This window comes from Natrix helvetica (genome assembly GCF_964273705.1).
Source record: "Natrix helvetica genome assembly, chromosome: 3".
In the NCBI taxonomy this organism is placed as follows: Eukaryota; Metazoa; Chordata; class Lepidosauria; order Squamata; family Natricidae; genus Natrix; species Natrix helvetica.
This window is the reverse complement of record NC_138549.1, coordinates 66,981,582-66,995,055: the sequence shown is the minus strand read 5'-3', so window position 1 is coordinate 66,995,055 and position 13,474 is coordinate 66,981,582. Positions and strand designations below refer to the sequence as shown.

Genomic DNA, 13,474 nt, shown 5'->3' with positions numbered 1-13,474 from the left:
TTAAAATAGATTTCTCCAAAGATGCACTTCTAAATGAAGCTAAAGCTCTCATATCTGCAATGCAAATGCAAGAGAAGATCCTGATCTCTTGCATTATTTTCCTGGGGAATATAAAAGGCAATTGAAAGAGTGTCTGACAGAAGAAAAGGTTGATCTACATTTAATCTAGAAAATCAGAAATTGTTACTAACAGAAAATTCTGATGAAATTATTTCCATATTGAGTCCTGACGAATTGGAAGAAACTAAATGATAACAATACACACAATTCTGAGACTGTTTCAAATAAAAATGTAGTACTCTGAAACAACTAAGGTTTGTTTATATAATACAAAACCACCTTAAGTAACTGCATTTTTCTAAAACAAATAAAGGAGCAGGCATTTATCTGTAACATTTTAATTTGGTTTCTCTTAGCAAAGAAACCCTGTTTAAGAATTGTTTATTTTGAGAGCAATATCAGGCATGTAAATGGAAAAGAAAATGGAAAAGAAAGTTATTTTTGTGTGCATGGATCTCTTAAGAGTACACGTTGGCCTGAGGAATTTAAAATAAAAAATGAATGATAAATGAAATCACTGAGAAAGGGAAGCAGGAGCAAGAGTATTCAAGAAGGAAATAATGCATTTGCTTCACTATCACATACTTAAGCTAGGTATCATTCAGTCATGAGTTTCAGGGGTTCTTACGCAAATGACTTCTAGTCAAACCACAGCAGAGATAAGATTCAGACCAGGTCTTTATGATTGAAACTGAGCTTCTTCTCCATGTCTAGATATATAAAATACAGAGGTTAACAAAATATTAATCTGAATTGGGGGGGGGGGTGCCCCAGAAAGAATAAGGTAAATTTGGGAGCACTCCTTGAGCATCCATTAGCTGTGGATAGGAAGGTAGCAGTTACAGCAAGGGATGCATTTGCTAACGGTAACCATTCTTCAGTCAGTCAGACTCAGCAACAGACATCCATGCCTCGGTTGCAACCTTCCTTGATACTGCAATATACTTTACTTTGGTCTATCCTTGAAGTCAAGAAATTGTATTTGGTATAAACTGCAATGTAAGGCGCAGAGCTAAGAGATGCCTGCCCTGAAAGATCTGTGCTGGCTATTTCTTGTTTATAAGGTACATGCTAAGATGCTTGTGTTAATTTTCAAAACCCAAATAATTTAGGGCTTAATTATGTACAGGTTCCCCTCTCCCTTTATGAATCTGATTCTTTGGTTCAGCGGGGGAGGCTGCTGCCAGAAGTGAGTTATTTAGAGTGAGAGATGGCATTTTCTGGAGGGTTCCCAAGCAGTGGAAGATGGATCCTCCCCTTCTAGTATTGCAACAACCCATATTTTTGTTACGTTTTTACCTGTTGATTTAATGCTGCTGATTTTAATTGTGTTGATTTTATATATGGTTTTTTTTAAAAAAAAATCTTAGTAGCCGCTTTGCGTATAGAAAAAGGGTGGCTATAAATCAATCCCTTAATGTACATGTCTAAATATCCTTGCTCCTAACAGAGCCCTAATAAGATGTTTCAGTGTTTCATGTGACTCTGATGAGGACATATCCTGCAAGAGCTAAGTTTTAAGGGCAGTTGCAGCTCAATAGACAGTAGTCATATTTACACTAGGCAAAAGGGTACAAATAATGCTCACATTTAATTTTTGTTTTAAGTGGTAATGACCAACTGAGGTTACTTTGCATTTGTCGTCTAACTCAATTTGGCATTTTCATCTTCTTTATTGTACAGTGTTTTTCCCTGCAGGAAAGTACACTACCAGCAAGAGTAAGGTTTTTTAAAAATAGTAGTGGGATGAGGCATTTATGTAAGACAACATTCAATACAGTTATCTATAAAAATATGTCTATGTGTCAGTGATCAATTAACATGATGTAATGTGGAAGCTATATTTTGAGCTGTAATGTCTAGATTATTCCTAACAAGTATATTAACATAACCCCAATAATTAGATAAACTACTTATTCTTTAGACTTGGTATATAAATATTTTGCTTCTATCAGTGGGTTCTTAAGCTTTGCCATAACGGATAACCTGACATCAAAAAAATCACTCTTCGTGGAATGGTTTAGGAAATTTCCTAAATCCTAAATGCAAAACAATTCTGCAAGCAACATTCATTCCTTGCTTTGGCTTTGTTGTAAGATGAACAATGTAATAATTTAAAGAAGTGTCTTACCTGGATATCATCAGCTACCTCAATTAAATCCAGCAACCCTCAATCTGTTATGAATTCAGAAGAAGAATCTCACTAAATAAAATGGAGAATAGCTTTTCATTCTTGCCCTACTGGTTGCTTTGTCTCCTGCACCCATGACTATAAAGCATATGTCCCAAGGGGCTGGTTTAAGCTGTGGCTTTTGATATTCATGATTGGTTTTATAATCCTGATAAAAAAGAAAATCACTAGGATTATGAAATTGTTTTAATCCACTCCTGACCGTTCCATGACTGCTGACTTCAGTGTGTAGGGAATGCTGCAATAAATGCTGCCAGTCAGCTTTGCTTTCTAAAAACATGCCCGCCTGATAACCTGTTAAATTGTGCTAAATGTGAGGTCTTTTCTCCCATTCATTAATTTTAAAAAATGCTTCAATTTCCAGTATTAGTCCTCTTTCCAAATATCATCAAATCTAAATGGGGATGAAATATCATCAATTGCAGTTTTGTCCGCATGCTTATAATGTTAGAGGGCGTGTGACAGACTAGCAGGAGAAATATTGTTTTGAGTTTCTAACATATAAAGATGGGTGCGTCTTATACACTGAATACAGCATTTTTTTGCCTCCCGAAACCCCGCCGTCTTCACCAAAATGGCCGTACATAGCTTTTAGGAGGCCTATAGAGTGTTCCTGGGGGCTGGGGAGGGCAGAAATGAGAAAAAAGCAGGCAATTTTTTTCTCATTTTTGCTCCCACCCCCACCCCCCAGGACAAAACTGCAAGCCGCCTAAACGCTATTCATACCCTTTTTTTTTGAAAAAAAATGGGTCCGTTTTCTCAAAAAACGGACCATTTTTGGGAGGTTTGCAGAGTGCAAAACCTTTTTTTTTAAATTTGCCTCTTCAAAACCTTGGTGCGCCTTATACTCCAGTGCGTCTTATACTCTGAAAAATACTGTAATCTCTGAACCCTTTTATGGTTGGCATGAAACTAGAGATTTACCTCCAAGGAATGCAAATTTCAAGGAAAAAAGGCTGTCCAGACTTACATGTACAGCTATATATGTTTTTCATTGTGTATAGTGTCCAAGAGCTAAATGATTACTTTAGTATTTTTAATACCTTAAAACAAATGTGACATTTCTCCTCTATGCATTAAGGTGATCAGAACATGTTTTACTCTGCTGCTCCCATCCCAGTTGATTGGTGCCGGAAACAGTACTACAATGGGACAACAAAACTGATAATGATCAACATTACAGCGAAAGTATTGGATACAAATGGAACGCAGTTAAGATGCTGGGCTTTTTGACTCGAAGATTGGCAATTCAAGACTGAAGTACTGCATGATGGGGTGAGTTCTTGCACTGCCCCCTAGAGTCGGACACGACTGAACAGGGGAAACCTTTATCTTTTTATAGGAGACAGTCCTCAGCCATCAGAATTTGATTACTGTTATTTCAATTAAGATTTTGAAACAAAATGGATATATTTTTCTATTTGGGAGTGAATCGTGTTCATTGCCTACTCCACTCGACAGATAGATTAAAAATATAATGAACTCCATTATGACTACTGAAATGCACGAGAATGACCTTTATTAGTGATGGTTAACCTTTTCGACATTGAGTGCCGAAACTGCATGCGCATGCGAGCATGTGCGTGCCAGAGCACCAGAACCCGGAAGAGAGCTGGCCGGTCCACACACTTGCTAGCTGCTCTTCCAGGTTCTATTGGGTGCATGTACGGTGGTCAATTGGTTTCGCGCAAATGAAGAGCAGCTGGTGACGCCGTGCGTGCCACCTCTGGACGTGTACCTTAGGTTCACCATCACAGATCTAGATGTTAAGCCTTTTTGAATTAGCTATGGCATACGTACTCTCTACTGGGAATATGTTGCTGATATGTCTCTTTATGCTAATCATAAAATTTTACATATTTAACATTGTATAGATGCATGTGTTTTGTTCTTAATGTTGATACTATTTACTCTTGGTCTATGCGTCCGTATATTAGCAATTAAAAAATGAGAAAGCCTAATTCCCTTAATTTGGAAAACAAGCATTATATCCCAGCAAAGGAGACCATTGGATTTAACGATTCTTCTACTTCCTGACTTGCCTTCATTGTCCAAACAGTGCTAAATGCTTTTCATAAATAAAAGCTGTTGTATCTGAAAACCACATTTATTCCCTAGCTTTTGGAAGGGCTGTTTTAGCACCATGTTACACATTAGGTTTGTAAACACTTTGGAATTGATTTAAATGTAACTTTGGAGTGTGTGAGAATACAAACATAGCACCATTTTGTCAGGCTTGGAAGGATCGGGGGATAGGGCCTCAAGCCTGCCACATATTCAAACACAGTTACTATGGGAAACTGGGAGGGGGTGGTGGTATGGAGCTTGGGAGATGTGTAGCCAAAATAACATTCTTTATCAGAAAGTCAAGGTCACCTCATCCCTGCACCTGGACGTATGTGGATGGGAGGAATCTTCATCTACGGCAGTAACTGATTGGACCATTTGATGGATTTGTGGGTGTTGGGGCAGGGTCTTGAACTTTCAACTGGGTGAAGAAAACCTGGAAGCTTTCAGATTTGGCTTTTCCCAGATGTGCCAACATGGCTCTTCTAATAAATTGGTGTTTTGAAGCACTTCTTGCCTCAAGCTATTATTTCATAGAGGATGCTATTTGGAACCCTGACACATGTATCTTTAAGGTAACTCAGGATTTTTTCTTCTTTCTTTTGCTGCAAAACAATAGCATGGCTGCTATTCCTTGGGAAAGCTGAATTTATACTTAGACAACACTAATATGGGATTCTTTTCTGCAATAGCTCAGGTTCAAATGATATGAAAATTACACAGATTATCTACTGGGGAGCATCAATTATGTTGCTCAGGTAGTGAAAAAACAATATTCACTGTCTAAAGTTGGACCTCACCTGCTTTTTTTTGTTTAAAAAGGAAACAAACATAGTCAATAAATGTAATCACAATTATTTACAATTCTGTCCTAAAGGCAGAATAGACATCTGATCTGTAAGTAATATATGTGTAAAAATAGTCTTGTGGATGCACTAGTCAGTTACATAAGGCTTGCACAGGTGTGATCTGTGTGCCTGATGTGATCAACATCAATGTAAGAATAAAATCAATCATTAAAGACACATATAGTGTACAAAACCAAACAGGCAAGTAGTCATTGGAAAACAAAGCTTGTAATAATGAAAAAGACAGATTAATAAATCAATCACTTATTCCTTTTAAAGCACAAACCACATTAACTCTTTTTATACAACCATCTAAGAACTATGAAACAGTACCACGTTGTGCATTTTTTAAACCTACTTATCAAGAAAGTTAATTCCACACTTCAGAAAAGTCTTATATCCATGGGGGGAGAGTAGGGGAGGGAGGAGGAGACAGCTAAAAGCGCAATCACAGAAAACATCATTATGAGTCCAAGCAAGCGGCAAGTCTTTTTTTCACCTTTTCCACTAAACCAAAAGAGGAGTGGAGAAGGGGATAGAGAAAGGAATAAAGTAAAGAGAAAAGCACCCACAAGAGGACTATATCACATTCCATAGTTACTTTTGACACCTACAGCTTGGGGTTTTGTAATATATAATCATTATTTAGACCAACACACCAATAAGGTGAAAAACGAGAATGAGATATATCTCAATATAGCAGCAGGGCAAAGTTGGATCTCAAAAGGCAAGTTTGTTGCCATCTCCAATCACTTTTTGAAGAATTCTTAACAGTATAAGGCCGAAGACTTAAACATGGTGGAGATAATTTAGAGTTTAGCATGTTAAATGGACTAACCTATTGGCATATTCAGATATGAAAACTGCAGTTCATAGCCTAGTTATCAACCTATAGCTCCTTTACTCTAAGTATTACAGCAGCGTAAAGAAAGGAAAAATGTGATTTTTCGACATTGAGTTTATAAAGATTTGGAAGAAGGATATATCCAAATGCACACCTTCTAATCAGAACTAACATAAATATTTTGGCAACATTGTTAGCGTCTTGTGTTAAGTTACTCTTATTCATATAAGTAGCAGAAAAAAATATAGAAGATATTAAAAGCATAAAAATGGCTCCCCCTCAAAAAAAATCTTTCTTCCTTCTTATTAACCAGTGTTTAAAAAAAAAATCTTACTAAGTCAGGACAATTTCTTCTAATACAACTGGTTTACAGAAAGATTTAACAAAAATGATATAAGGGATTAATGTAGTTGCCCAACCCTGGATTGGTAGTTAGAAAAGGAAAAAGTTGTTTTACCTGACAACTACCAGTCCAATTGCATGATTCTGGATCTAACTATAGTAGTAGGTTCTAAAATCTAGAATTTCAATTTATGCCTTCTGGCTTTTCTATGACCCTTAGAGAAAAGTGGGATAGTCAAGAGATCAAATTTGTTATATATCAACAGGAAATCTTCCTAGTCAAGTTACATTTTTCTTCCCTGCTCTTTGCAAATTTGTGATACTATAAGATTAGAGGCCTTATCAATAATGCTTCCTTGAAAACGAAAATATGAGAACACAATTATGGATTTAAAATGTTCATGTGCATCTCTTGAAGAAGGTTAGAAATATCTAGATGCTGAATACATTGCTTAATTTAGGCACACTGCTTCTCCACAGAAAATAAATACACTCGACACATTTTAGCCCAACGAAGGAGGTTTTTTTTTTTTGTGGGGAGGGGGAAATACGGTCTTCCTTAATGATGAAATTGTTTTTAAAATATTTTTTAAAAAAAAATGATCTATACAAAGCTTCTACTACTACTACTTCCCTATAGGCTTGTGATCAATTTCAAGCCAAAGTCCAGAATAACACAATGGAATCTCCTCCTTAGACACCAGAATTATATACTTTTCCTGAACACATGCTTTAACTTCCAATATGCGAGCTTTTCAGTTTCCTACAAAGCAGACTTGCTTGTGTCAATCAAAAAAAAAATAAAGAAATCAGGTAATAAAAAGCAAAGAATGAAAACAAGGTTTTTTAATGCTCAGAATAAAGCCTAAACTCATTGCAAGATTCCTACTCTCCACAATTCTGTAACCTTTATAGAGAATAGACAAAGAGCAAGGGAGATACTTTAATTCAAATATAACAAATTCATCTTCTCTGACAAAACAAAGAAAAACTACTTTGAAAGAGGAAACCAAAAAGCAGCAAAGTACTTCTGCATATCCTCACAAAGATGCTTCTGCAGTCTTCTTGGCAGAGTGTCAATTCCATTCCATTTCTAAAATAGGTAATTGCTTAAGAAAGTCATTAATTTCCATAAGGTTCATATAGCTTTCTTTTATCCCCCTGTCATGTAGGTCAAAGAAAATCTGACCATTATGTAACGCTACATTAAATCTATTTGCCAGACATGGAAAAGGCCAAGTGTAAAAGCCAAAAGCATCAACTCTTCTTTCAGGTCTTAAACTCTGTGAGGAAAAAAAAATCTTCTGAATATTTTTTTGCTAGTTACATGGCATTTCTCTATACTCCAGGAAAATGGAAACAGTATACTAGCTATTTCAATATTCCATTTTATTGATTCTAAAATCTTTCTACATAAGAAATTTAGATAGACTGGTTTTAACGAACAATTCTGCACTAACCACCCACAGGCAAATACAGTGAATTCTGGAGATGAACCTCTACATTAGGAGGTCTCAATTTCTTAAATCGGGCTACCAAGCATGAATTTTTTAGGACACACATTTTTTCCAAATATATAATTCAATTCAATCTAGGGCTTTTTGATGACAGCACCCTGGAGGGGAGGGGAAGCTTAGTTAATGAACTTGGCTAATCATTACATAGATTCAAAAAACAAAAAACCTCAACATACAATTTATGAAAGTTAGTCAAATTCCCTAAATATAAATTTAAATCTGGAACTTCATTTAATACTTCCATGTAAAATGTTGTGTTGTGCACAAGGCAGTGATCTTTTTCAGTCAGATGATGGTGGTATGAAAAAAACATTGATTGTGGCATATATAATCTTCCTAATCTGACAGGCAAATTATTTCAGATTGCTGGTACTTCTAAATTTCCACCATCAGGTTATTCCTTCTGCTTAATCCTCAAATGTCAGAATTCTTCGGTATATCCTGAATAAATCTTTCCCTGTTATATGTCTTTGGCTGGAGGAATTTAGAGGACGCATGATTTATTCAGATTTACATTCCTTAGGTAGAATGACCTCTCATATTTGTTTAACTGAATGTATAAGTAGTTGCCATTATTCACATAAAGTTCAGTAGTAGTCTATTATAATATGTAAAAACAAACAAACCTCTCATTGAATTTCAGACTCATCTTGTTACAAAACAGCTTAGTGGGACTCCAAAATCCAACTTTTCTACTAGAACAGCCTGGTACTAGAATACCAAGCAATAACTGCTACACTGCAGAAGCACAAATAATGTACAACTCCAAGATCTACTTGCATTACGACCACAATGTCCTAAATCTTCTACCAAGTTAAAGCACAATAAAAAATAACTGTGATTTAAAGTTTCATTCTACAGCTCTCTTGCCTGTCAAGGAGTCCTGATTTGTAGTTAATTTGTTTTGCCAGAAATTTGTTGTCTAGTTCCTTATGGCTACAGGCACATTATGCATACTATTTTTAAGTCACAGTTGCTTTACAAAGTAAGTCTTGTGAATGGCTTGAAAGATAAAATAAGGAAATAAATTATTATAGACAAGATTATTAACTTGGAAAGGAAAAAAAAGATAAAAGAGGAATCCTCTTTGCTTAAAATGCTTGTGATTTGCAAACCAAAGGAGATTGTACAGGAGAAAGGAACTAACACCATCTAAAAACCTAAACAAGAACAACATAGTCCTTGCTGTGAAATCCTATATCAGTATCAGACTTAAGAAAATCTGAAATAGCTTCTCCCATCATAGGGTGGTGATCTCACAAATGCACACATTGTGTAACAGAGTACAATAAGCTTTCATTTGCTAATATGAAGTACAAATGCTTGGCATACACAACACAGGCTTTCTACTACAAGGAGAGGGAGTGGTCATCTTAAGCATTCATGCTGCTCTATCCTATGGATGCTGGAGGCCAATATGGAATTTAAAAAAAACAATCAACTGATAACATTTTTTTAAAGGATTTACTAAAGTGTATGATCATCTACCATAAGTCCAATTAGCAGTGCCACTCATAATGCTTGTAAAAGTAGGGCCTAGCACCACACTGGAAATCTAGGACTTGGGGCAGGTAGGTTTAAAAAATGAAACAAAAGTTAACCTGAGGGTGTTCTTGGACAGTGATTGTCAGTCAAGTTTTTGCCAAAGTATGGCAAAATATTTTATTTATTGAAAAAATTAAAGAGCCCTTTCTATAGCAATACCAACTTTCTCAATATTTAGAGACTACACAGTCTCTGGATGACATAAATGACAAGCTGTTGAGTGTCTGCCTGAACCCAGTATATACTGCTGAATAAGTAATCCTATATCCACTACAAGACAGACCTTTGTCTCAATCAGTTTTATTTTTCTCTATTTTTTAGCTGAAGTGAAAGAACCTTACATATAGGAACTCCCTATTTAAAATGGGATGATGTCCTGGAGACTCAGCTCACTAAAATGAAAACCATTCTTAAATGTACAAACTAAGGCTTTCTTGCATGGATATCTGACGGACTACATCGGATTATCTCTAGATTCTTTTTTTCCAACAGAAATCTGGAGATCATGTTACTATTTCTGTGGAGGCACACGTACAAAGAAGATCCAGCTAAGGAAGGTGACAAGATTTCTACGGGACCACCAGCAGCAATAAAACTCAACAGAGCGACTTTGGCTTAAAATAAATCAATCAATAAGAAGAAAAATAAAATAAAAAAAAATCAGGTTAAGCTGGTGCAAGTTCTCTCAAAGAGGTATTTTAAAGGGCTTAACCTTGCAGCAAGAGAGATCCAGGATCTACATCCCCTTCTCCCCAACCACTTGCCTTTTTTTTTTCTTTTTAAAAGAGTTACCACCTTCATTGCACAGGACTCAGAAACCATTCTCGTAAGGTTAACTATCATAAATAATATGAAAACTATGTGCAACAAATACATCATATTTCAAAAAAGAAAAAGAAAGTTACACCAAATTAAAAAGTAGCTTCGTGAATGAAGGTACTGCTCTAAGTGCACTTTCCCGGCAAGTGCAGCTAGTGCCTTGGCGCTGGATATGAAAGAAAACACCAAAAACCAGAGCGCGAGCCAGAGTTAAAAACGCTGGTCCAGTTTCAACCAGTAAAAACTGGACTGAGCAGAGACCAAATGATTTCTCAGTAAAGTCCCATTAGGGAGTCCAAATGATGCTTCTTCATCCAGATTGTATGTCCTTGAAGAGATTGTAAACAATCTTTAAGACAGCTCCTTCCTTAAATGTCCCTCTGATTGGCAAAACAAAGTTAGATTTATATTTTAAAAACAAGAAATCAAATTAAAACCAGAAGAAAAGAAAGGAAAACACAGTGAGCTTGTTGGAGTCCATAGGAACCAGTCCGGAAGAGCTCAGAAAATGTGTTCAGATTTTTCTCCTGTTTTTAGCTGGAACTATACCAGAGGATAGACTGGGTGGCTGTTGGGTTTGGGAAGGTAATAAAGCAAAAGAACATGAGGGATGTGGAACTTGACTCTGTGGACATTTCATGTGTTTGCTTCATCATCTGTGTCTTCTATTAATACTTTGGTGTCATGAATCTTTGACCTGAGAAAACAGGAAATTAAACTTTGATTAACAATTTGACATTCAATCATTCAATCAATCAATTAATCAATCTCTATTTGGTCATAGATCAGCAGTTAAAACACAAAAGTCACAATTAGGATAAAAGAACAAAAATATAATTGCTTTAAAATATCTAAAAAGGATTAATCTAATTTTGTTTATTTGACCGCAGCTAAGTACTGTTGTATAATTCGTAGAGTATGCCATAGTATTTCTATTAAACACTTTTCGGTATTTTAGAACAATTAAATTTTAATTATTTATCCTAGCAACATAAACTGTTAACCCCACTGGCTATTATTATTAGCAGAGTTCCTCTACCCCCTGACCCAAACATCTGGGGAAATAGCTGCATTCAAAACACAACCTAAGCAGAAGAATTCTGTCCAGGCATATTAATGTTTATTGAACTGAATAAATATTATATATCAATAGCTCCCTCTGCTGAGTACTTGCTAGTATGAAAAGAATCCAGAAGATAAAGCATTTCTACTGCAATGGGCATTCATTGTAATCATTGTTGGTACAGAATAAGCAGTGATGCTCTATGATCAGAATATATTTTGCCCCTGTTGCAAGCTCCTTGCCATGAATAGCTTTGTTTTCTAAACAATTCAAATCAAAGAAGGCTTGCATGAGTTGAATGTTGCCCTGCAAAGTAATCTTTAGATTCTAGAATCTGATTAGATTCTAGTTTGTTTACAAAAGCAGTAGAGTTCAGGTTCATTCTAATCTGGAAGGGGGGGAAAATTGCTAGAAAGAGAAAAAAATCTGTTACATGTGATGAACACATGAGCTTGAACAAGGTGTGAGAGAACAGAAAAAGTGATAAACCTTTAGAGAGTCAAGAAAGAATGAGAATGCTAACTTAAGAATAGCTGCTTAAGAAAGATTATGTTATTAATGTTTTATAGCAATGGCATGAATATAAATATAAAACCAAGGTGGTTTATGACGAAAGATTGACAGGAAACAATTAGTGAAGGGTACAAGAGCAATGAGAAGTTTTGAATGTGAGACAGACCATTTTTTGAAACTATCAAAAATGGATTGGGGGAAAATGGAAAAGGAAGAAGAGGGGAAAAGTGAAATGAGTGAAATGAGTGAAATGAGAATGACTTCAGGAAGATACAAGTTCTTTACAAAAAAAATAATTAAAAATGTATTAATAGAAGGTATTAAAGAGGATGTAGAAGCTTTCTGGAAGAGAGTAAAAACAATTATAAATTGCTATACAAATATGAAGGCAAATAGGGAGTACAAAAAAGTATGCTTGTTGGAACAATAAAGTATAATAAAGTATCAGAAAATGTATATAAAAGGATTGCTGTGAAAAAGGAGAAAACCCAAACCCAGAGACAAACATATAAATCAGCAAATAAAAAGAATTTTAAAGAATAAAAATTAAAAGTGGCAGAGAGAAATGAGCAATGTTTTCATGGAAATAAAAAAGGTTCTGTTAAAGTAGGAGAGGGCTAGTTAAGTAACAGAGCCCCTAAACCAGGGGTGTCCAAACTTGGGGACTTTAAGACTTGTGGACTTCAACTCCCAGAATTCCCCAGCCAGCATGGCTGGCTGGGGAATTCTGGGAGTTGAAGTCCACAAGTCTTAAAGTTCCCAAGTTCGGACACCCCTGCCCCTAAACATACCAAGCTCAGACCCAGGTACACAGCCAAGTTTTTAAAGCCTTGGAAAAGGCTATTAGGGTTGGGGCCATTCCAATCTCTGAGGGGAGGATATTTTATAAGGCAGGGGCTGCAGCAGAGAAAGCTTATCTTCTGGTTCCTGCCAGTCGACACTCTTTGGGCTGATGGGATCTGCAGCAGCAGGCCCAATGCATGTAATGATGTTACATTGCAGTGTATCCGGCAACATTTATTAGCCATGCAACTCAATTTGATACCAACTGAAGTTTCTGAATGCTCTTCAATGACAGCCCAATGTAGAGCATATTGCAGTAATCTAAATGAAAGGTCACAAGGGCATTGGTGTAGGGTAAAAATAATCAAACAATATAAGTAGTCCTTGATTTATGACCACAATTCAGACCAGAACTTCCATTGCTTAATATGCAATTGTTAAGTAAGTCATCACATAATCACATCTGAATTTATGACCTTTTCTGCCACAGTTATTAAGCAAATCATAGAGGGGTTAAGTGAATCATCTATTGACTTTGCTTGTTGGAAACTGAGTGGGAACGTCACAATTAGCAGTCACATGATCCTGGGATGCTGCAACTGTTGTAATTATATGCCAGTTGCCAAATATCAGAACTGCAATCACATGATTGCGGAGCTGCTGTGACTGTTGTAAATTACTTTTTTTCAGTTTTCTCGTAACTTTGGTTGATAAATGAATGATCATAAGTCAGGGGTTACCTGTACAACTTAAAAAAAACATAGCCAAGTACTAGAACTAAAATCAACATTAAAAGATAACAAAACATGCTGGACTCACACACTCCTGCTAACCCAGGCCTGGGGAAAGAGCCAGACTTTTAGAACCCTCTGAATATAGTCA

General features: G+C 36.1%; 1 protein-coding gene across 1 annotated transcript in view; it reads right to left on the bottom strand.

Annotated features, from left to right (window-relative positions):
• Positions 1–6,949: 6,949 nt before the first annotated feature.
• XPR1 (xenotropic and polytropic retrovirus receptor 1) overlaps positions 6,950–13,474 on the bottom strand; it is a 107,177-nt gene continuing 100,652 nt past the window's right edge. Inside the window, exon 15 of the mRNA XM_081946842.1 lies at positions 6,950–10,930. Coding sequence (XP_081802968.1) covers positions 10,870–10,930 — 61 coding nt within the window. The 3' untranslated portion in view covers positions 6,950–10,869. The remainder of the gene's footprint in view (positions 10,931–13,474) is intronic.